This window comes from Vombatus ursinus, unplaced genomic scaffold (genome assembly GCF_900497805.2).
Source record: "Vombatus ursinus unplaced genomic scaffold, bare-nosed wombat genome assembly UNPS02014801.1, whole genome shotgun sequence".
NCBI lineage: Eukaryota > Metazoa > Chordata > Mammalia > Diprotodontia > Vombatidae > Vombatus > Vombatus ursinus.
In genome coordinates, this window is record NW_020954579.1 from 16,315,332 (window position 1) to 16,339,666 (window position 24,335).

At 45.4% G+C, this 24,335-nt stretch overlaps 1 protein-coding gene across 4 annotated transcripts; it reads right to left on the reverse strand.

Annotated features, from left to right (window-relative positions):
• Nucleotides 1–1,174: 1,174 nt before the first annotated feature.
• On the reverse strand, nt 1,175–23,808 carry GPRC5C (G protein-coupled receptor class C group 5 member C). Of its 4 annotated transcripts, none has more exons than XM_027872794.1 (5): nt 23,733–23,808; nt 11,492–12,586; nt 8,904–8,998; nt 5,409–5,558; nt 1,175–3,211 (listed from the first exon to the last, which is right to left on the reverse strand). In XM_027872794.1, the coding sequence occupies exons 1-5, from the start codon at nt 23,803–23,805 to the stop codon at nt 3,176–3,178; spliced, it is 1,449 nt and encodes a 482-aa protein (XP_027728595.1). In that variant the 5' UTR covers nt 23,806–23,808; the 3' UTR covers nt 1,175–3,175. The 4 variants fall into 4 exon arrangements, with proteins under 4 accessions (XP_027728595.1, XP_027728597.1, XP_027728596.1 ...); XM_027872796.1 differs by lacking the exon at nt 23,733–23,808 and adding an exon at nt 22,878–22,956; XM_027872795.1 differs by lacking the exon at nt 1,175–3,211 and adding an exon at nt 3,216–3,302.
• Nucleotides 23,809–24,335: the final 527 nt, after the last annotated feature.

Genomic DNA, 24,335 nt, shown 5'->3' on the forward strand with positions numbered 1-24,335 from the left:
TTCTACTTTTTGGGACCAAGAATACATCTAGTACCTCTCCCACCATGTAACCTATCAATATTTGAAGGCAGATGTCATGTCTCTTCAACCAATCCTCATCTAGCATGAGCTCGGCACTAGTCAGACCACAATCAAAGTACTTTGGCCAGTTCTGGGCACAATTTTTTTTTTTGGCTAGACAATAGGGTTAAGTGACTTGCCCAGGGTCACACAGCTAGTAAGGGTCAAGTGTCTGAGGTCAGATTTGAACTCAGGTCCTACTGACTCGAGGGTCTATCCACTGTGCCACCTAGCTGCCCCTATGATTTTGTTTAAGACGGACATTAGTAAGCTAGACCACTTCAGAGGGAGACCAAAGTAGACAATGAAAGAGATTTAGATGACAGTATCTTGTCTTCAAACATTCTCTAAATGTCTCTGAAAGCTTGTATAGAACAGGTAATAAGACTTCTTCTATGTAGGCTACAATAGAATCAATTAATGAAAGTTAACAAGAATTTATTAAATACCTACTGTGCGGCAGGCACTGTGCTAAGTGCTAGTTTCAAAATAGCAGATTTTAATTCAATATAATGACTAGACCTGTCCATTTGTGATATACCCTTTCCCACAGGGCAAATAATCATAATCAAGCAGATCAAAGGTTCATTGGGAGCCAGCATGGTGGAGTGAACAAAGAAGGTTAATTTTGTAATTAAAAGACCTAGGTTCAAATCCATGTCCTTCCACTGGCATAGAGTGCCAAGTTTGGAGTCAAATGACCAGGGCTCAAATCTTACTTAGCTCTGCTACCTGTTTGACCCTGGGCAAATTACTTGGCCTCTCTGGAGCTGTTTCCTCATCTCTTCAATGAAGGAATAAGGCCTTTACCTAACTCTAAAACCCAAACGATGACCAAGAATTCTTGCATTGTAGCTTTCTCTGTGCAGCCAAGGTCCACCATCAAGAGTGCCTTTCTTTTCTCTCCTCTCCCAGAGCAGTGCCATTTTCTCAGTCTGCTCAGACTGTCTGTCTGTAGGATTATGAGGCCAGAGTCGGTGACCTGAGCTGCATCCTACCTGTTCACATGCCTCAGGTGATCATTCAGAGACCCTCCAGGAGTGCTACATTTCCTGCCCAGCCCTGTGACTGGTGGGCCCATCCACTCTGCAGTAGAGTCAGATGCAAACATTAATTACACAAAACATAGTAAAACTTTATTCACTCAAGGGGATGTTTGGGCCACTAACTAAGATCAAAGGAACATGAGAGATGGATGGGGCTTTCAACTTCACTTCCGCCCTTTCCATAGAGAGGAAGTAATACTTAGGTCTACCTATATATAACCCAGGTTACAGGTAAAATAGAGGGAGGGTGAAGGCAGGGCAGGTCACAGCCAGCAGGCACGGATGCAATTCACAGGCTTCTTCTTGTGCTCTCCATCCATCCATCCTTCCTCCACCTCCCTGACCCTCTGTCTCCATATATTAGAGTTCATTAAGCTTAGCCCCAGAAAAATACTGTTTGCAGGGAAAAGGACATAGGTACTACAGTCAAGAGAATATAATGTGAGGGTACTCATTGCACCTGGTAGCACCCATAGCTAAACCCTATTCTGGGCACTTGAGGCCTGGTCAGAGTGCGGGAGCTAAGGGTGCAGACTCCTTTTGATTTCACAGGGAACCTTCATGAGGAACAGGAAACCACTGCCAGGTAACAAGGACCACTCCTTCTCCGTCTTTGGATTGATCGCACTATTTCCTAGATAACCAGATGACAGTAAGCCCCCTGCCCCATTCCTTTCTCTGGGTGGATCCTATTTGGTAAGGTGTTCCTTCTATTTCAAAATAACTGTTTCCTTCCTATTCCCCTAATGGAAGTACAATACAGGGGGATGTGGGAGGGAGTATGAACTTTTGATATCTGACCGCAGGAAGTAACAAAGTGTATTCCCAGACCTTACAAGCAGAAAGAGTTCATCTGTAGATGCCTTGAGTCTGAGTCCTGGTCCCTATCCCATTCTGGTCCAGAAAGAGTATATAGAGCTCATTCTCCCATCCTGTATCTCTTAAGGACTCTTCTAGTTTTAGCCCAGAGATGTCCAATCAATCAGGCCTTCCTGCTGCTTCCTGTCCCTTGTGTTGTTCCAGCTGGAGCTGGCCATCTACACTGACTAGGGTTGCAGAAGAAAGTGAAAGGGGACATAAGGGAAAAGACTTCACAAAAAAGAGAAAGAAAGAAAGAAAGAAAAGGCCAATGGGCACCCAAACAGCATCTCTGCTTTTCCCAAGGCAGCCCAGCCCAGCAAATTTCATACCCTTCTTGGCCAAGTTTCCCGGGAAGCATGGAGAGGGGGTGGCTTCCAAGTAGGACAGTCCATGTAGGCAGCATCCTCTCTGATGGATGGAGCAGAGAGCAGAAGGCCAGAGTGCAAAAGGCCTCATGGGCCAGAAGACTAGTATCAAGGGAAGGTGGGGAGAGTGAACACAGCACTGAAGTGGCTCAGATCCAGGAACCATGGACCAGGAAGTGTCATCACGAAGCTCACAGTAGAAGAAGCTGTTACTTCTCCAGAAGGGTGTTAGCCAAGAGCTCTTGCTTCCTGCTCAGGATACCTATCATCCTTGGCCATTTGCTTCCTTTCACCTTCATGGGTAGCAAACCCAGGGGAACAGAGCTGGAACTACCTACCTGCAGGGACACCCCCAGCTCAAGTCAGTTCCAGGAGTCTGACCCTCTCCAGAGAAAACACAACTGTAAGAAAGGAATAGCATGGTCTGTCAAAGGGGAGAGGGTTGGAGTGGGCAGCAAGGGGCATGGCTACATTAGTTAGGTCCCATGATGTGGGCCAAAGAAGAAAGAGGCACCTGAGATGTCAGCTCACAGTGGGAAAGGTAACCTAGAGGAAATACAAAATACAACCAAAGAGACCCTTCCTTCATTCTGAAGAGCTCGAGGTGGCCCCAGAAGAGGTTGTGTCTTTGGGTGGGGCAGGGAGTACATCAGGGTGGGTGGGAGCATAGGGACTGATCCTTATGTCTCACAGTTTCCTGATAGAGAGGCCCAGAGACAGGCAAAAGGGGGACATAGGGAGGCGAGTCCTGCTCTTCCCAGATTAGACATCCATCGTGGGCAGGCAGCCCGTCTAAGTCCACTGCTTCAGATCTGCTGAATCCGGGCTCCCTCCTAGTTTGCATTACAAGGCCTGGAAAGATGCTGGGTTCTGCACAGCCTGTGTAAGGAGGAATGAGGACATCAGAGTGGCTTGCAGTCCAGGGGAAGGAGGGAGTCTACCATCTCATTTTATTGTAGGGGGAGTGATCCTAAAGTAACCAAGAGAAAGAACAATAATCAAAAGGGGCTGGGGCTACTAAAGTTTGAATCACCCAGGCTCTTACCCTTCATCCCTAAGGGGGCGGGGAAATAAAAAAGAAAAGTCCCAGGAGGTTTGTGCAGTCTCACAATCACAAGAAAACACAAGATGTTTTGGAAAAGTTTCCTTATTTTCTTCTCTGATCTTTCCCACACTTTCAATCAAAACATTTCCCTGGAAATGAGTGCCAGAACCACATAACATTTAGCCAGTAGGGAAGAGATGTTCCAAAGACTAGGGTGACATGGCTTATCTCAAGCAGATGGGACAAACAGCCAGGACACCAGTCAGACGCCTAGCTAGAATCCTGAGGCAGCTCTGGCTACTACGAGCCTTCACATGCATGTGACTTGGGAGCATGTCACTTCCTCACTGGGGGTCAGTTTCTCTGTAAGATGAGGAGGCTAGACCAGGTTATAAGCACTTTGATTGGTCTCTTTTAGCTCTGACATTTTATGCTACATTCTCAGTGCTAAAACATTGGGGTTACTGTGCAGGGGATCAGATCAAAGCCTAGCTATCCTCCAGAAGGGTCCAACCTTTCCCAGGAATGAAATGAAACAGATATTGATAATAAAACCAACTAGCATCATTTTCTCCCAAGCCCCAGGTGCTGTAAGAAATGCTGTCACACTGCTTGTTTGAGCCTTGCTCTCCCATAATTAAGTGTTTGATCTCCAGTTCCAATCATACTCCCAGAGTATTCTTATCGAGAGCTTTTCCTCTAGAGAAGCTACCATCAATCACTTCTTAACAGATACCTTGCCCTGGGCTACCTGTCCTATTGTTTTCTTTAAGTGCCTTCAACATATGGAGTTACTGTGGGGGCCCCTGTGTATAGATTAGATGAAATGTAGATAGAGTAATAGCAGCTGTTCCCTCCAATAAGCCTGGATCAGGGATTTGATAACACTAACACAGTGTACTGTTGTACATGTAAGTTTTATTCCTAGGAAAGATGGGACTCTCCCAGGGGGCAACTGGGCTTTGATCCAATCACTTGTGCAGTGACCCCAATGTTTTTACTACTGTAGAATGTCAGAGCTGAAAGAGACCAACTATAGCGATTATCTGATACAATCCCCTCATTTTACAAAGGAGGAAACTGAGACCCAACTAGAAGTCACTTGCTCAAAGTCGCACCCATTTGGATGTCTATTGTGGGGGAGTGTTTGGGGGTTTAATAATCCTATTAAACATATTTTCACATTAGCAATGTTATAAGTAAATACACAGTACTGTTATACTTGATTAATGTTTCTCTGTGTGAGCTGCTTCTACCAAGGGGTGGTGCAGACTAAAAGGTGGGAATGGCGTCTCCAAAGAGTGAGTGTTAAATACTGTACAACTTTAAACAGAGCGGATAAGTGAACCATTTGACTTCCATAAGATGAGCAGAGTGGATGAAGGAAACCCTAAGGCCCCCTTTGGCTCTAAAATCTAAGATCCCGCGATCAGAATCAAATGCAGAAGAGAAAGTATGGTGGTGGAGAGGGAAATGGTGATAAAAGTCTACAGGAAAGGGAAAGGGGTGGTGTAAAGGGAAGAAAAGAGAGTGAGTTAGGGTCTCCAGAGTAATGAGGTCAGAAACAACATGGCCAGAGGAATGAATAATAAAGCATAGATATATTTATTAGATGCCCTTGTTCCTCACAGAGGAGCAAGGGGTGGGACAGAAGAGTTCATGAAAGCTCCTGAGCCTATAGGGATCTCTCTAAGCAGATCCAGAGAATGGGAGGCCCAAATTCAGTGGCCAAACAATGAAAGGATACTATACAGCCAGAGTGCTGGTGGCACACAGGGTTGGCTCTTCTACTCTCCAAACACTGTTGAGGTGGGTGGGAGGCAAATGGGATGACCACACCAACCTTGGTAGGAGGGTCAGGAAGGATCTGAGTCAAAGGCTGCCTGCTCAGTCAGTGGTGGGGAGAGGGCTTCCTTCATAATCTCCACCTGAGGCCCCAAGTCAGAGGGCATGTCTGCCCACTCCCCTTCTAAAACCTTCCCATCCCTTTGGTTATGGGGCTCAATCCCATGAATAGGGGTTTCTAAAGACCTGCGCATTCTTCCCATCCTTCTGTGATGCTGCCTGATGGCTCTGGGTGGTGTACAGGTCTTCAGCCCGAAGGGTTGAGTTGGCACTGCCCATCACGTGACTGCTATTGGCAGTAGCCCGAGGGAGGATGACATCATAGGGTCCTTCAGACTGGAGAGAAAAGAACAGAAGGCCTCATGGTCAGGGATGAAGATCACAAAAGTAGATGAAAACGGACCCAGGTTCCCACTAGACAAAAAGGTCTATGCCTACTCACACCCCTTTTTCTCATTGCCGGGATGCACCAGAATTCTCAGAATGGCCAGCCCACAACCTGATAAGACTGTCATTGATTCCTAGACCACTATGAAAGAAAGAGACTGACCTCTGGACCCCTATTCTTGGGCTGGGTCATCAGAGCAGCTACCTTGTGATATGATGGCTATGATGGCTGACCTTTTTTGAACTAGGTGAGGGGATAATACAAGTTCTTCTTAGAGTGTTCCCCTAAAACCACCTCAGAAGGACAAATGGGTTTCCAAGAAATCCCATAATTCCAGGATAGGCTGGATGGTAAATCACCGGGGAATGACATTGTTTGTCTTCCTGACACATCTCATCCTCAGTTTCGGAGCCTCCTAAGATTCACCAGAACATTCTCAGTTGCCATCCCAGATGATTTACACATTATCTTGGTACTCCCTCTTCCTTTGTACGTGTTCACACCTGTCCCTTGCCTCTCCTCTGGGTTAGGCCTGGGCTTTCAGTGATTTTAAGATTTATAAGCAGTTGTATACCTGGCATGTAACTGGCTTGTTTTTCAGTTGTTTCAGCTATGAGAACCAATTGAGATAATGTCCTTAGCATGTTGGTGTCATTTTCCAGGGCCCTCAGAACATTTAATTCAAGTGTCCTGCCAATAATTCAGGACTCGGACCAATGAGAAGAAGGGAGGTTATGGTGCTCACTTAAAGAGAGTGATGGCCCTGTTTCTATGGGTGATCAGAAGTAGCACAGTGCCTAAAGTGTCAGGCCTGGAGTCAGGAAGACCTGAGTTTAAATTCAGCTTCACACCTACTAGCTGTGTGACCCTGGTCAAGTCATTTTACCTCTATGTTCCTCAGTTTCCTTATCTGTAAAATGAGGATAACAACAGCACTTACCTCCCAGGATTGCTGTGAGGATCAAATGAGATAATAATTGTAAAGAGCTTAGCACAATACCTAGCATATAGGAGGCATTTAATAAATGCTTATTCCTTTTCCTTTTTTGTTGTTATTCAGCTGTTTCAGTCATGTCTGACTCTTCCTGGGTTTTCCTGGCAGAGATACTAGAGTAGTTTGCCATTTCCTTCTCCAGCTCATTTCACGGAGGAGGAAACCGAGGCAAACAAAGTGAAGTGACTTACCCTGGGTCACACAGTTTTTAAGTATCGAAGGGGGAATTTAAACTCAGGTCTTCCTGACTCCAGGCCCAGTGCTCTATTCACTGCACTACTTAACTGCTCTCACTTCCTCTCTAGTCTTCAGACTAGGGAATGGAGGGGAGTTGGGGAATGAAGAGGAAAGAAGAGGTGAGAGTATGGGAACAGACAGCTATTTTGGTCCCAAGGCATCCTCCAAAGCCTCTGTGTCACCCTGCCCCCAACCCAGGAGAGGAGAAAAGGTGAGCCTAACCCAAGGGACCTCCTCTTGCTTCCTGCCAAGGGAGGTCACTGACCCCTTCCCACAGATTCTGCCAACTCTTGGAAGAGCTGAAACTCCACAGAGCTCACAGAGCCAAATCCAGCTCAGTCGTGTTTCCCGTCCCTCCACTTCCCACTTAGCTGGTCTGTTGGGAGGAATCTGTAGGAGGTTTACGGTGAGGACTGTAGGGCCTTTTCCCCTAGGTTGGGGCTTTCTTTGGGTGAGGTAGAGAGCTCCTCTGAAACCTTCTTGGGGTAGCTATTGCAAGGGGGCAACAACTCTGAAATCCTGAGGCTTGTTTCCACCACTGTTTGCCCTTTTCCTGAGTACTTAGGAACTGTAGAAAGGCAGAAAAGATATTAGGTAATTTGGCTGTGACCCTTTCCTGGTATTATAGGTAACCCTGGCCAGGCTATTGCTACTAGAGCTTCTTTTTTTTTTTTTATTAACTTTATTAACTTATTTTGATTTTTTTATTAACTTATTTTGATTTATCACTTCTATATGCTTTTGAGTTTAAAATTTTTCTCCCCCTTCCTCCCCACCACCCTCCCCAAGACGGCACACAATCTGATATAGGCTATACATTTACATTCCTATTAAACATATTTTCACATTAGCGATGTTATAAGTAAAAATTAAAACCAATAGGCGGAACCATCAGAAAGAGGAAACAAAACTCAACAGAAGAGAAAAAAAAATTCAACCTCCATAGTTCTTTCTTTGGGTGTGGATAGCATTTTCCATCATGAGGCCTCTGGAGATGTCTTAGATCCCTGTATTGCTGGGAAGGGTTAAGTTTATCAATATTAGTCATCGCACAACGTGGCTGTTATTGTGTACAATGTTCTCTTGGTTCTACTCACTTCACTCGACATCAAACCATACAAGTTTTCCAGGTTTTAGAGCTTCTAAGAGCAAAGGATTTGGAGTTTGGAGACCTAGATTTAAATCCTGGCTCTCACATGTGACTGTGTAACTGTGGAGAGTAAGGCATTTCCTACTTCTTTCAGGCTTTTTTATCTATCAAGGAGGGATAGCAATACTCCCTTCCTCACTGGGTTTCCATGAAGGAAGCAGCTTATAATTCTTCAGGCATATGTCAATGTGAGCTGTTATAATGACACCACCTATGACACTGGGTTTCTGGAAGTCTCAAAAGAGATGATTTTATGTAAATCGTTTTGTAAACTTTAAAAAGCTACTTAAATGAAACATTATTATTGCTATTAGATTTGGCTACCTGGGTACAACTTACTAGCAAGGGGTTTTCTTTCCCCAGAGCCTATGCTCTATCCTTACCTGTGCTGTCAGCATCCTTGCTAATGATGACATCAGTGGGGATGACTGTCAAGGGTTACTCCAGAGGAAGAACATACATTCTTGCTAACCCTCTGTCCCTCCCCCAGTGCAATGGGATTCAGGCCCCACAGTTCATGAAGTCAAAGGGTATTAATGTATCATCGCTGGAAAGAGGAAATTTCAGGATAAGAGGAATGTGTCAGGAAAGTCAAATTTACTGCATCTGGAAGAGTACCCAACCCAGCCCTCCCTTCCCCTCAGAAGATCCCACTTGGCCTTTTACAAGGTCCAAGCACTTAGGTCTTATACGGGGAGAGGGTTTCCCAGGAGAGGCAACAGTCTCTTCCTTCAGAACCCTGAAAAAGAAGGAGGAGGAGGGTTAAAGAATTGATTCCCCAAGGCCCTTCATATACCACGATATATGCAGAATGAAACACACATTCCAGCCAAGGTGGGGCTTGGTTTTGCTTGATTATTCAATGACAACCTTTATGAGGCTCTGGACCCAATCCCAAGGAAAATCACTCACCAGGCCTTTGTGCATCAGGGCCATCTCTGTGGGCTGGTACACACTTGTCAGCAGCTGACCATTGTACCCGCTGTATGGTGACACAGGTCTCTTGGCTGCAAGACAGACATAAAGAGGGTAGATGGAGAGTCAACATCTGGGGCCCATTCATCTCAGGGACCAAGCAGGACTGGCCTAAAGGCAGGGAGCGAGTTTGGAGGACAGGGGTAGGGCTGGGTGAGGTGCACCTGACAATGATCCCTTGGCTGAATATAGCTGGTATGCCTGAGGATACTTGACATCTGTCCATTAAGAGGGTCCTCCTGACCAATAAGGCTATTGAAAAATCAAGATTCAAGTGAATGTATCCATGGTAGATCTCTATGCTCCTGGAACCAGGGATGCTCCTCCAGCCTCTTTGTTATCCCTCACCTGGAGGTCTGTTAATTTCACCCAAGGGCACTGAAGGGTGTTTTATCGGTGGTTCCATTTGCTCTCCATCACCCCCACAGCCCAGATGGCTGTCTCCTACTGGGGCTTTGTTCACAAAGACTCCGGCCCTGGATCTCATTTCTCCAAAGCCATCCGGTCAGCTGTTTTTACATCCTCCTTTGTCCCCTCAGTGACAGTGGCTGAGAAGGGGAAATGGCTCTGATTGCCATTTTCAGCTTCCTTACCAGCTGCCAATCCAATAAAATACTCCCTGGCCCTGGAATAAGGGCTAACTAAGCTTATCATATCTGTGGACCCAAGAGATTTGTCAGTAGCGAAGAGAACATTACACTTGAGTGTCAAGAAGATCTGAGTTCAAATCCTACCTCAGACATTTGGTAGGTAGGTGACCCTGGGCAAACTACTTTAACCTTTCTGTCTCTATTTCTTGATTTCTAGTGTTGAGAATCATATGAGACTAATACATATAAAATGCTTTGCAAACCTTTAGCCCAGGGCCCTTTGGCAAGCCTCTAGGGCTGCTTTCAAGCACAAGAATGCCTCTCTCTGCCAGTGGGAGTTGGTTTCCCTGGTTTCTCTGGCCCCTAGTTGGACGTTTACCTGTTTGTTTGGGTAGGAAGGTTCAAAAGCCCCTAGGGCTTTACAAGAGACTGTGCTGAAGGGCCCACAGCTCAGATGGCTGGCTCCTGACAGGACTGTCTGTCCGCAAGCTGAGGGACCACAACCTATATACGGCTTCCTAAGTGCTAGGCTCAGTCTATTGATTTTTCCATTTTGAAAAACAAACATATGCACAAAACCCCAACGAGCTGCATTTCCTGAAGTGTTTACTTTGGGAGAACAAAAGCACAGAGCTATTTGGCCTTGGCAAACAGGTACAGGGGCTGAAAGTGGGAGCACTGCAAAGGCCAAAGGCTCCACTCTAATCACTCCATTGCATTTCCCATCATTTCCTGCCAGCTTCCAATCACCAACTTGACCTATCCCATATTCTACATTCAAAGCTGAGAAATGTGAACTCCCCAAGATCCTATACTGCAGCCTAAGGAGACAAGGGTTAAAGGCCAAATGTTTGTATGGATCGATCAAGATTGATTCCCTTTGCCAACTCTAGGATGATGCGGCTGCTGACGGAAGAACAGGAAAGATCTACGAAATCAGGGATTCCCTCTGTCTATTACTCTAACCTCCAGGAGTCCACAGGGGTCAGGTTCTATGGCCATAAAGGCAGTGTTAATAACAAGGGTATAGAGTAAGGAAGTTCAGTCTTCAGGTCTTAAGGGCCATTCTATATGGCTTTCTTGGGACAAAAGGTTAGCTATGTGGAGTGAATCAAACTCACATGTTTCTTTGGAGCTCTTCCTGAACAAGTGTCCTCATACTAGCAATACTTCCCTACCAAGGACTTGACTGGGATTTGCTGAATCTCCCTTTTCTCCTTAAAATCCCTCCCTCCTTTTGTCAAAGACCAGTAAAAACCCAGGGGCAAGCTTGAATCACAGGGCCTAGAAGCAAGGCAGATGTGGATAGAAAGAACATTAGGGGTTGATCAAAGGTGATGGCCTGGGTGGACAAAAGATGGACCATCATTTTCATTTAGTTAAATTGATTTTTAACTTGAAATAAAATGTTTAAAAAGAGGTGGACGACAAAACAAATTCTATCTTTATAGTCCCAAGGGCATGCCCTAGTCTTAAGATCTAGCTTTCTTTCCTTTCCCTTGTCATAACTTGCCTTCTCCATAAATAAGTGCCCCAAGTGTGAGGGGTATATAGCACTCACAGTTTAACCTAATTCAGGGTTGCCTAATTCTTTACTAGGGTTTGTTGGGGTGATGGCTCTTTGACCCCACCATCTCTGATTTGTAAAAAACAAACAAACAAAATAAACAAAAAAAAGCTACCCCAGCGAGAAAGGACAATACTCAGAGCTAAACTCTAGAATGGTCTTCTCCATTCCACCTTTGTAGGCCCTGTACTTATAGGCACAGTGCCTGCCAAGTAGCCAGCATTGCATCGAATTACACGGAATTCCTCTCATTTCCACAAAGCAGTACAATTTTTGTCTCACCCACACATATACACCACTTCTCCCAACCCTCCAATGACAGGTGTTAATCAAGAAAGAGAAAAGGACCCAATATTCTCCCTACCTACCTGAGGATGGCTCATCCATTGAGAAAGCCTTGTTTTCCACAAACATGCTCTGTCCCTTCTTCTCCTTCAGGATGGTTTCATAGCCCACACCCCGGGTGGGGTAGATATCCCCTTGGTAGCTCTGCTCTGGGCTGGGCTTGGTCACCTGAGAGACTTCAGGGATTATGTAAAAGAGGACAAAGGCCCAGGCATTGGCAGCCAAGGCTATGGCCAGGGTGGGGTCATCCCAGGTAGGGCTGTTCCGCTGCTCATTGCCATAGGTGTACATAACAATCCATACCACCCAAATGGCAATGGAGGTGGTCGTGGTAAGCAGCACAAAGACCCCATGCTTCCGCCAACGCCTGAAGCGGCCACAGAGGATGGGCCAGGCCCCTACAAAGGCGACCAGCAACAAGAGCATGACATAAATGAGGGCCATGACGAAGTCCATGTTGGCAATGGCGCAGGGGGATGCCTCACCCCAGCTGGTACTCTTGTTGTCATGAAGACCACCTGCCCCTCCATGCCCACCCCTGACCAATGTGATGATCAGCCACTCTGTGTTGATAATGACCTCCACCAGGGCCAAGAGCAGGGCCATGGCAAAGATGACCCAGCCCCGAGGTGCCTGGTTCTTCCGGGCCAGGAAGTTGAGGGCAAAGACATGGGCACCCAGACAGGAGAAACAGATGCCGAAAAGGACACCAAAGAGAAAACGCCTCGAGGCACAAGTAGAGAAGTCAGGCTTGACCACACAGGCAAACACGAGGCAGAAGAGGCCCAGCGTCCCCAGCAGGAAAAACACCTGGGTCCCTAGCAGGCTCCTCTTCTTGCTATCCTGCACAAAGGGAAGGCTGGCCACCAGGATGATGGTGAGGACGAAGGTAGAGATAACACCAGCCCCAGCCAAAGCCTCCAGGACAATGCCCCAAGCCCCTGAGCGGTCACACAGATTGTAGTAGAGGGGGTTGAGGTCTGGGCTGCACCCAGGTGGAGCACGGACTTGGGCCTGATTCCTGGGGAGGAGTAGCAAGACACCCAGGCAGGTCAGGAGGGCCTGGGGAATAGCCATCCTGGATCCAGAGCCAGTCCAGGCTGGGTCCTTGAAGGAGCCTGGAAAAGGAAGAGGAAAGGAAGAAAGAATAAATTTCTCAAAGGTCATTCCCATACACATTCATATATACATGAAGTAAGACACATTTATGGTCAAGGTGATAATGTTTTGCTTGACTATAAATATTTCTTTACAAGGTTACAATGGTTTACAAAAGAGAGAAAATAAATGCTTGTTGAGGCAGCTAGGTGGTGCAGTGGACACAGCACTGGACCTCAAGTCTGGAGAACCTGAATTCAAAAGAAACCTCAGATACTTACTAGCTGTGTGACCCTGGGCAAGTCATTTAACATAGTCTACCTCAAAAAACAAAAACAAAAACAAACAAAAAACACAACCCATGAAAACAAATGCTTGTTAATTGAAAAAAAAAATTTAAGATGCACATAAAACAATGAAATAGATCATAATAGGCAATGAACAAAACAACTTTTCAGGAATTATTATTCTCTTTATATTCACTATAAAAAATGCAAAAACCACAAACAAAAATCAATTGTCTCTAATTTTCACTCAGCAGAAAGTTTTCATTCTATTTTCCAATAAAAAAATTCCCCAGGAAAGACTTACATGAACCCATGCTGATGGCAGTGAGCACAAACAGGAGAACATTGTACACAGTAAAAGCAACATTGTATAATGATCAACTATGATAGACTTAGCTCTTCTCAGCAATACAACAATCCAAGACAATTCCAAAAGACTCATGATGGAAAATGCTATTCACAGCCAGTGAAAGAACTATGGAGTCTGAATGCAGATCGAAGCCTGCTATTTTCACTTTTTTTTGTTTTGCTTTTTCTTTCTCTTCATTTTTTTCCCTTTTGTTCTGATTCTTCCTTCACAACTTGACTAATGTGGAAATAAGTTTAACTTATTTATTGTATATGTATTTGTATCATGATTGTATATGTATTACCTATATCAGAATGCTTGCTGTCTTGGGGAGGAGAAAGGGAAAAGAGGGAGGGAGAAAAATTTGGAATTCAAAATCTTAAAAAAAATGAATGTTGATTTACTTGTAATTGGAAAAAAGTAAAATACTATTAGGTGGAAAAAAAATTCCTCAGGGATGCATATATAGTCTCCAAGCCAGTGGTCAAACTTTTTTGATCAATATACACCTATCTAGAAAACATTTTTTGAGCATACACTCCCAATAGATGAATATTTACACGAGGTTTATGCACGAACTACTGTACTAACATGTATATTATATGCAACTGTCACACTAACATAGTATGTAAACCATATACAAAAGCTATTAGGATGAGAATGATTAAATAGATTTTTTAAAAATAAATTTTCATTTTATTCATCAATGATGCAAAAATGTTCCCACTGAAAATATCACATGATATGTTTTAATGAGAGTAATGTGATTGAACAAACTTTATTTTTTCTGAAAATGCTGGTTTAGTGCTTGGTAATACGATGACTTGGAAGGTCTGGATCTAAGTTCAGGTTACTTCAAAGCTTTTGTCATAGCAGAGAAATATTTCTCATGAAGATACAGAGACCCAAATGGACGAAGTTAGGGGACGCAGTGGATAGAGTGCTGTCAGGATGACTGAGTTCAAATCCTACCTCAGACACTAGCTATACAACACTGACAAATCACTCAACCTGTCTGCCTTCGTTTCCTCAACTACAAAATGGAGATAGTAACAGAACCTACCTCTCACATTACTGTGAGGAACAAATGAGATCACATTTGTAAACCACTTAGCACAGTGCATGGCACACAGTAGGTGCTTATATATAAGCTATTATTATTCTAATGGCAAAGCACTCCAGTATCTTTGCCGAGAAAACCCCAAATGGGGTCATAAAGAGTCACATACCACTGAAAGTGACTGAACAATTCTTATTAAGAAGGGTATCATTCAATCTCACCCACCAATTTTTGTTGAAATTCACTGAGGCCAGGGTTTTTTTTTTAAATGTCATAGTCCCCTTTGGCATCTCTATTTTGATCCTATCAGGCTTCTCCTTGCCACGAACTCCCCTCCCTACCACTGCCCCCCAACAACGACTTGAGCCTTCCCCATTCTCTTGCTAAAGATCCTGGGTGCACAAGAAGTTCTAGGTCCAGGGAAGCACTTTCCTTAGTTCCTGGCCACCTGGACTCATAGACTCCCTTTATTGATGTTGATCATGATGTACCCATCTGTCCCAAATAACCCCATCCATGTTAGGCACAGTGCCTTGCCCAGAGCTAAGTGCTACATAAATGTTAGCTATTATTTTTTATCATCATCATCATCATCATCATCATCACCACCACCACCACCACCACCACCACGATCAAGTGAAGCCCAGAAAAAGGGTTCCTGCTCCTGGGGAGGCTGGATCCACCTCTTTCTGGGCATCCAGGGCAACCCAGCAGTATAGAGAATCTGCTACTGCCGAAGTTGTGGCTGCAGGGGATGGGGCAGCAAGGACAGGGGCATTCAGTGAATGACTGCCTGCAGTCTCTCCCTTCCTCCCCCCCACTTCCCCCTCCTCAACCAGCAGCCATCATTGCTGAACACATAGTACAGCCCACACTGGATGCAGACTCACTAACCTCAGTCAGGCTGGAGACATTATCGACAACCAAATTGTTCACTCAGCATTTCTTCTTTCCCCTCAGATTGTTTCAGAGAACTCCTTTGGCACTAGTACTCAGAACTACCCTAAACCCCCTTCCTGTAAAGCCTTCAACCCATAAGCAATCATTCATCAAATATTTATTAAGCAATTACAGTGGGCAAAAATGGGGTCAGACTATAGAGAAATCCTATTAGACAAGTTGGTCTCCCTTTGGATGCCTACCATCCTCCTAGGCATCTAGTACCCTTATGTTCTCCCTATCAATTACAGAACGTATGGAATAAATAAATTCACCCTGAGAGATTGTCCTAGGACCAGGGTTTGAATCCTGATTCCACCACTTACTACTATGCATGACCTTGGCCAAATCATAGCTGTTGTTTCTTCATCTACATAATGACAGCACTGCTAAACCTCCAGGCTTTAGTTTCCTTAGCTATAAAATGAGAGGGCTGCTTTACTTCTCTGGGCTGGCATTTTCATCTGTAAAATGACAGGGGCTCCACCAGATGATCTAAGGTCCGTCCTAATATATGGCTATGATAACTCTAATGGTGGAATTTCAGGCAAGATGGAGGGAGATTAGTGAGCTATTTTGTAGGCTTCCCAGCATATCTCACCCCACCTCCAAATTAAACTCTATTCTACTCATGTATCTGGCCAGCTTTGTCTTCAGTACTGTCTGATGTGGCTATGATAATACAAACAAAAAATAATTTGAACACAAAATTTACATTGAGGCCACCCTGTTTGACATAAGCAGACACAAAAGAAATCAAGCCTCATTCAAGGAATTCAACCAGAAAACTTACAGTTTAATTAGGGAGACAGAAAGCCACATAGAAAAGACTTAAGAATGATCACAATGCAACATACAATTTCTACAAAACATTGACATTTAGGCATGAACATCTACCTTACAAACAACCCCCAAAGGTGAATGGTAAGACCAGTTGCATATTGCCCCACTTTTATCCCCTACCAATCCTGAGAGTCCTCTGCTGATGCCTCTCCACCAAAAGCCTACCTGCTCACATACCCTTCTCTAGAATGCTTACACCTAAGCAGGGCTGGACAGATTTGGTTTCTTACCCTATCCAGCCCTTCTTTCTTAGTCTCCTTTGCTGTGTCATCATCTTTTTTCCAACCCCTAACTGCAGACATGCCCTCAAGGTTCTGTCTGGGGCCCTCTTCTCTCTTTACTCTTTGCTTTGGTGACCTCATCAATACTGCTTGGGTTCATTTATCACCTCTCTGCAGATGAATCCCAAATCTGTATGTTTAGTCCTAATCTCTCCAGGACTTATGTTATCAACTTCCTGCTGGCCACCAGCACCAGGATGTACCATCGGCACCCCAAACTCAACATTTCCTAAACCTAACTATGCTCTTTTCTGAATTTCCAAAATCTTTTCAATCTTCTCTGTTTCTTGTCAATCTTATCAATCTTCCACTTTCTCCTCCTCAGAATTATCCCTGACTCTTCCTTCTTCCACAGTCCTCACATCCAATCAGTTGCCAAGCTGTACTAATTTTGCATCTGTGACTTCTCTCAAATTTGTGCTCTTCTCTCCCTCTCACTAGATGTGTGACCCTGGGCAAGTCACTTAACTATGTTTGCCTCAGTTTCCTCATCTATAAAATGAGCTGGAGAAGAAAATGGTGAACCACTCCAGTATCTTTGCCAAGAAAACCCCAAATGGGGTCATGCTGAGTTAAACACAACTGAAATGAATGAACAACTCCCCTCTCAGCCTTTCCCTGTGGCTTTGAGGCCACAGGTTCCCTACCCCTGAAGGTTTAGCCCATCCCCATTTTCACCTTTCACCCAAACCAATGGTTCTAAATGTTCTTTGTTCCAGGACCCCGGTTCAACTACAACATTGTGAAACCTCAAGGTAATTTACTGTACTAGTCATAATATTCTGCAGTGAGTTACTGCTTAAGGTCCCATTAAAGAACTTTTAGTGTGATCATGGCCCCATTAAATAGGAACTACTGACATAAACTATTGCAATAGCTTCCTAATTGGTATCCTAGCCTCCAGTCTCTCCTATCCCCAATTTAGTCTCCACACTCCGTCAGGTTAGTATTTCTACAACATAGTCTGACTCAAACATCTGCAGTGCACACCTGTTGTCTCTAAGATAGACACAAAATCCTCAGCCTGGAACTTAAAGCCTTCTCTAATATTGCACCCAGCTGCCTCTCCAGTCTTTTCAGAGAACTCCCCTTCTTGCACCTTCTTCTCTAAGTCAAAACGTCCTACTCACCAAGTACAACATTTGAGCTCTGGGCCCAAGTCTTCGTAGAGCTGATCACCTAGGTTTGAAAAGGACTGCATCCTTCCTTCCACATCTTAGAATTCCAAGTTTCCTCCAAAGCATTAGTTTAGGTGATGCTTCCTATGTAAGACCTTTCCTGATCTCTGACACAAGTTAGCTTTGTCTCCTTGTAATGACTTTGTATAGGTATCCTATCCACAAAATGTTAAAAGATTTAGCAGGACTCTGGCAGTCTCAGATAGAAGGCCTATGGAAGAACACATAGATAATAACTAGCTGCACAGAATGAAAAGGTGAAGGTGATCTGATCTAGAACCACAAAGTGAGAACCCACACTGATAAAATTAACAGCCAAAGTAAGTTGATTACTAGCATTGCTAAAGGCCAGAACTGTTCTCTGTACACGTACTTTGTTAGCTACATTGTTGTTTGTCCTCTGTTTTCAGAACCAATGACATCACGGACTGATGTGTTGAATGAATGGGATTTAAGTGAGGCAGAGCTGCACAAAGTTGTCAGCTTCACTCTCTTCCAGAGTCATAGGAAGTCCAGTGGCAAGACAAAAGCCAAGATGCCTGGCAATGGCTAAGGATGCACTGGATGACCCTGGCATCTTCCATATCTGACCAAGCTCTAAGTGCTCCACAGTGCCTGCTTTAGCTGCTTCATGGCCACTGGAACAAAGGGTTCCCTGCCCATCCCACTGGTGGAAGTCTTCACATGTATGAGATAGACTCCCCCCCGAACTCACCATTTAGCTACATTACAGATTGAATGGAGGCAGTGTGATGTATCAGCTAGGAATTTGTGCTCTGTGTCAAAAAGACCTGACTTCAATTTGTGCCTCTGACAATTATAAGCTGTATGACCACAGGTGACGCATTCAATGTACTGCGCCTCAGGAAAGTTTAAGATTATTATAAAGTTAAAGAACAGTGCTGTTGTTCAGTTGTTTCGGTCATGTCTGACTCTTTATGACTCCATCTGAGGTTTTCTTTGCAAAGATACTAGAATGGTTTGCCATTTCCTTGACCAGCCCATTTTATAAATTAGCAAACAGGGTTTAGTGACTTGCTCAGGGTCACACAGAGAGTGTCTGAGGCCAGATCTGAACTCAGGAAGAGAAGTCTTCTTTTCTGACTCCAGGCCCTATACTCTTATCCACTGAGCCACCTAGCTGCCCCTAAAGAACAATGGTGACCTTCATATAGGTAGCTACAGAGTCCTATCAGTCAAGAAGCATTTATTATTAAGCACTTTTCATATGCCAGGCATAGTGGGAAATGCTAAGGGCTGGGTACACAAAGGGGAAAAATAGTCCCTGCCCTCAGGGAGCTTACTTTCCAATGAAGGAGACAACCAGGTACTTTAACAGTAGAAAAATCACAGGCAGGACATAACCACCAGTATGCAATAATGGTGACGATAATAACTGACATTTATCCAGTGCTTAAGGATTTAAAAAATGCTTTCCTCACAACAATCCTCTGACTGAGGTACTATATTCCCATTTTACAAGTAAGGAAATGAAATCTCAGAGCTAGCCAAGTGCCAAAACCCAGGCTCAAACCCAAGTTTCCACTCACAGTCCAGTGCTCAGTCCACTCAACCACATTATGTGAAAATATAGTTTCAAACAATACATTTACAAGGTGTTTTGTTGTGGTTCAGTTGTTTTTCAGTCCTGTCCAATTCTCTGTGACCCCATTTGGGGTTTTCTTGACAAAGAAACTGGGGTAGTTTGCCATTTCCTTCTCCAGCTCATTTGACAGATGAGGAAACTGAGGCAAACAGGGATTAAGTGACTTGCCCAGGGTCACGCATCTAATAAGCATCTGAGGCCATAGTTGAATTTAGGAAGATGAGTCTTCCTGACTCCAGGCCAGGAACTCTGTTCACTGCACCACCTAGCTACCCCCATTTTAAGGTGAGGACTTACTATAAATCATAAATATAGTCCAAATTGGGATTGAATAAAAAACAACTTATCTGGGTGTGGCTAATGTGTAAATGAGTCACCATTAACCAATACTGGACCAATAACCCAAAGATTCCCTATGTTGTAAGATAGAGGATTTGCGGAAGAACATAGATAAAAATTAACTGCATTGGATGAAAAGGTGAGAATGAGTTCTGATATATAGTCATGAAGGCAGAACCCACACTGGTAGTGATGATTTCCATTTAAGTAACTTTCTTTCGGGTTTCTTCACAGCCATTGCTAACAGAGGATTTTATGAGCCACAGGGAACTGGATACCAGTATAGAGCTGGGGAAAGCCACAGGGAACTGGGTACCAGTACAGAGCTGGGGAAAGTGAGGCAGAGGTCAGAAAATGCTGCCCCCCCCCCCCAAGCACCTTTATAGGTTCTGTCTCATTCCCAGCTTCCTTTGCATACTTGGTAGACATCAGGTCTCCTCATTTTTTTGTCCATATTGATGAACTATATAAAAAAGACAATCCATTCTATCCTCTTTGCTTTGGTGACCTCCCCAGGATAATACCTGATCAGATCTTCTTTGTCTCTGAATTTCCTGTAACAACTGTCAGGTTAAGGAAACCTTAGTCCAATTCATCCATTTTCTTACTGCCTGTTGTCAGGCAACTCTCCCCGTCCTTGACCCTTTCTCCCAGCTGGAAAATCAACTCTGTTACTTCCATTGCTATGGGAATGTCCAGGAAAGCATGAAGGATGGCACCATTAAGAGAGTGGCAATGGGCTCACCATATCAACCCTGCCCTAAATAAGCCTCAAATCAAACAATTGAAATATCAGCTTGGTGGGGAGATAGAAGGGCCAGGGGGACTTGATCATTTTCACAAGGACAAAGAATGAAAGTTATGTGAGTTGTTGTGCTCTAGCTAAGCTTGCTTAGAAGAGGGGACTCCCTGAAGCTCATGTAAAAATCTGGTAGCTACAGGCCCCTGACTTCAAGTCCTGGTTGTGATATAGGAGACAGGAATTCAAATTCAGTCATGGCCAACTTGTTCTTCCCTCAACAAGAGGTTATAGGTTGGTGTTTGGGAAAAGAGGCCAAAGCAGGCTGTAGTCTGCTATCCAAAATGCGTTAAGGGGTACTTGCTTTCTTCTTATTGCTCGCACAATCTCTGTTTCTTGTGTTTTAAGAAGGGCTCCCAAGGCTTGAGCCTACAGCTGGGGTCCTTAACCTGGGATCCATGGAGAGGGGTTCTGTGAAGCAGAATGGGGAAAAAGTACATCTTTATAGGCTCCATTGGACTACCAAAAGGGCCCAAGAGACCAAAAAAAAAAAAAAAAAGCAAAAAAGCTAGGAACCCTTACCCTAGAGCTTTTCCTTTAGGGCTCAGAGCAGAATACTGGGAATGGACAATTCAGATCTCAGAGGGGAGGAGAACAGAAGAAATCCCTTCTGTTCCTCTGTGTATCTTCCCCTGTTATGATGTTGAAGCTCAGCACTGAACTATGATTCCTGCACAAAAGTCACTTTTTGCTTCTGTGGGCCTTGACTGAACAAAGGGTTTTTAATCATTTTTAAAATCAAGCTAATCCCAGGCCAAGCCACCCAGTTCCCTGACACTGGTCCTGATCCATCCAGTCCAGGCTAGTTACCTTCTTCTTCCTCTGGTCTCACCTTTCTTGGGGGAGGTAAATAAATGGCCCTAGCAGGGAAATTGAAAGAGGAGGGGGAAATAAAGGAGATGAAATCATCTGAAGACCCAAATCAGATCTGACCAGCTTTATTGAGACATTTTTAGTGTATGGGCTGCAAAGGACACCTACTCTCTTCACTATTCCCTCTTACCACCAATCTTTGGGATTTACAGTACCCAGTCAGGTCAACACATGCCTCACCCTTCCCCTCATCATTGCCTTAAACTCTGAGAACCTGTAGGGCAAAGGATGCTAACAAGAACACTAGACTTCATACAGACCCTGGAGGGGCAGCATGTTAGATAGTATTAAAGAATGCTGGATCTGAACTCAGGGGAGACCTAAGTTTGAATCCTTTCTGGACACTGTGTCAAGAAAGTCGCTTAATTTCTCAGTGCCTTTTCCTTATCAAATGAGATAAGGCATATTATTACTCGCCAAATCCCAATGGCATAAAGTTTAAATTCTAGACACCACCCACAGGCAGCCTACACACCATCATTCCCCCTGCCCCCCCCCCAAAAAACCCCACAACAGACACCCTCAGGCACAGGAGCAAAGCAAAGGAAGGGTCTAGAAAGACTAAGTCTAAAGCATCCTTTCCCCACTTCCTCTCCCCCCCTTAGGACCCCTTTCCATTCCTTCCCCCTCCTTCCACCACTTAAGCAACCTATCAAATCTATTGATGTATTGATGGCTTTACATTTCCTCCCACTCGAATCCCATTTTGTTCCAACCTCTTCCTGTCCCTGGGGTAGCCTTTAGGCCCAGTGGTCAGATTTCTCATTCTGGAGGGCTCCAGAGGGTTATGGTGGGCTTTGGAGTTGTTTCTCAACACCTCTTCTCCTACCCCCAATAAAAAGAAGCAAAACTAAAAAAGGGCAGTCAAGTCAACAAGGGACATTAAGCAGGCTTCAAAGATAGGCATCTAATACTCTCAGAAACTGGTCCCAAACTTTTGTGCTTTTTGCACTATCCAGTCACAATTCCTGATATTCCGGCTATTTTGAAGAAGGTACCACTCTATGCCCGTAGTTCTCTGGACAAAGTTAAAAGTGTTTTGTTTTGTTTTTGTGTGACTCCTACATACAAGGTTCGGGTCAGGGAGAAGACTAAAGGATGGTTTGTGGCTGGCAGGGGAATTTGGAAAGCAAAGGCACCATAGGGCTGAGGGGGGTGGGAAGTCGAGGGAGGATGGCGAGAGAACAAAAAGCCAAGTGGCCAGAAGGGAGGTCGAGTGAGGCTTACTAGGGGGTCTGCACTCCAAAGTCTTCCTTGAAGTTAGACACTCCCCTGTCCCTCTGGCTTCTGGAGTCTACTCCTACCGTTCTCAAATCGAGGAAGCCCGAGGTGCTGCTGTGTGGCAGCCAAATTTTTCGGGCAGTCCTTTAGCCCCGGCAATCTGCCCTCTCCCCAACCCCCTTCGGTAGCGGGCTGCCTAGAGGAATCCGACCCGCAAAAGTCAATATTGACTGAGAGGCTCCCTAGCAGAAGCAGCCAGGGGAGCCGCTGGGAGCGCTTTCCACCCCCGAACTACTGTATGAAGGAATACCCTCTTCTCCCTAAACTCCCTCGCCCTGGCCCCTCCAACAGACTGCCTGCGCTCCAGGAAAAAAATCCCCCGGAGAACTCGACTAAGCCTCGGGGGAATGGGGTGCCAGTGCCGTCCCACCCAGATTTCTTCCTAGACTCTGCCACCACCCCCTCGACTCCCAAGCTCCCCGCCCTCCCTCCCCTCTGCTCTCCAATAAGGCCAACTGAAAGGAAGCCATACTTACCTGGGACGCCTCTACCTCCCGGACGGCAGCAGAGAGATCGGGGCCAGCTGCGGCCCCGTGCTAGGCGCAAGTGGAAGGACTGGAGAGAGGGAGGAGAAGGAGGAGGGACTCCCGGCTGGGCGTGGGCGCAGGTCCCAGCGCTGGATCCCCGGGTGGGCAGGCGCTAGGGATTTGGGAGGAGGGTGCTGAGCTGGGACGCGTGGGGGTCAGGGGTTACCTGCCTCAACCCTAGGCCCAGACGGAAAAAGAGGGGCTGGCTTATCTTCTTCCCTCCAGCTCCCTGTCTCTGCCCCACTCTCGCCTTTCTTTCTCTTCCTAGAGGGTGGGCCGGCTTCTGCATCAGCGTGACATCACCTCCATTCAGGGCCCTTATCGAGCACACCACAACGCTCCCAGGTATGTGCAATCAGTTTACGCCTTAACCAAACCTCCCCAGAGAGCCCTCCGCCCCCCTGGACTCATTTCCACCTCTTCCCAAGGCTAGCTTTCGGGCGATGGGGGGAAATTTGAGTTTCTAGAAAAGCTAGTTTGTGGGTTGTTACTGTTCTCCTTTCTCCCCGCCCCCTCCCCCCACCAACACGTGGGCAAACACTCTGTCTATACTTTCTACCTGGCACACGTGTTTGTGTACTAGGAGCCCACCCTACCTAGTAAAGAACCTTATCTTCCTTCAATCACTGGGTCACTAGTGTCTTCCCTGGGAAGACAGCCTTTGTCACATGTATATATACACACATATACACACACATACACATGCTTTCTTTGAGTAGCCGCACATAAAGGCTTTCTTTGTCGCTTCGTCGGGTCTCCAATCCCACACGCGCCCAAACATTCCCTTCTTGACTACCTCCCTACCTTCTCTGACACCCCTTTTCGGGAGAAGGCAGGAGAAAGCCACAGTGGTCGCTCCAAACTCGGTGTTTTGCATACGTAATGATCATGCGTATGTTTTTTTTTTCTTCCAACTGGGCTGTTTACCCTCCCAGGTTCCCTTGGGTTACTCCTCCCAAAATAAATCGAAGAGCTGCCCCAAGCCCTTCCCTTATTCTTCCTGTAAAATGGACAAGCAGTCTATCCCGTTCCCCCAGTGTCTTCTCCATTTATCGTTCTCACCTAGATTTGATATGCCCCCCCCTTTTTTTGCCAGAAGTTTATTTAAAGGTGCCTTCCTAATGTTTCAAGTACTTTGACTCCTTACCCTTCTCCTTCTTTCCCTTTGAGCTCGAATTTTTTGTCCTGATCTTCCTAGGCATTTCCAGGGGGTGAGGGGCTTTGAAGGGTGTTTACAAGACCTTTCACATACTCTCCAGGAACCATAGGAAACTAGAGGAAAGGGGAAACGAAATGAGGAACCAGCTTCCAATTCCACCCTCTCGGACGTGTAAACAAGGGGAGATTTTTCCCGTTGCCTTCCCCACTGTTGCTTTGGGGCCCGGACGGGGAAAGGTGTAGGACATG

Coding starts and splice junctions, on each gene's coding strand:
- GPRC5C (XM_027872794.1), bottom strand. CDS start 23,805: ATGCAAAACACCGAGTTTGGAGCGACCACTGTGGCTTTCTCCTGCCTT. Junction 5,559..8,903: donor CCCTGATGCACAAAGGCCTG/GTGAGTGATTTT, acceptor TTTTCTCTCCAG/TCTGAAGGACCCTATGATGT. Junction 3,212..5,408: donor AGGATGGGAAGAATGCGCAG/GTCTTTAGAAAC, acceptor CTCCTTACACAG/GCTGTGCAGAACCCAGCATC.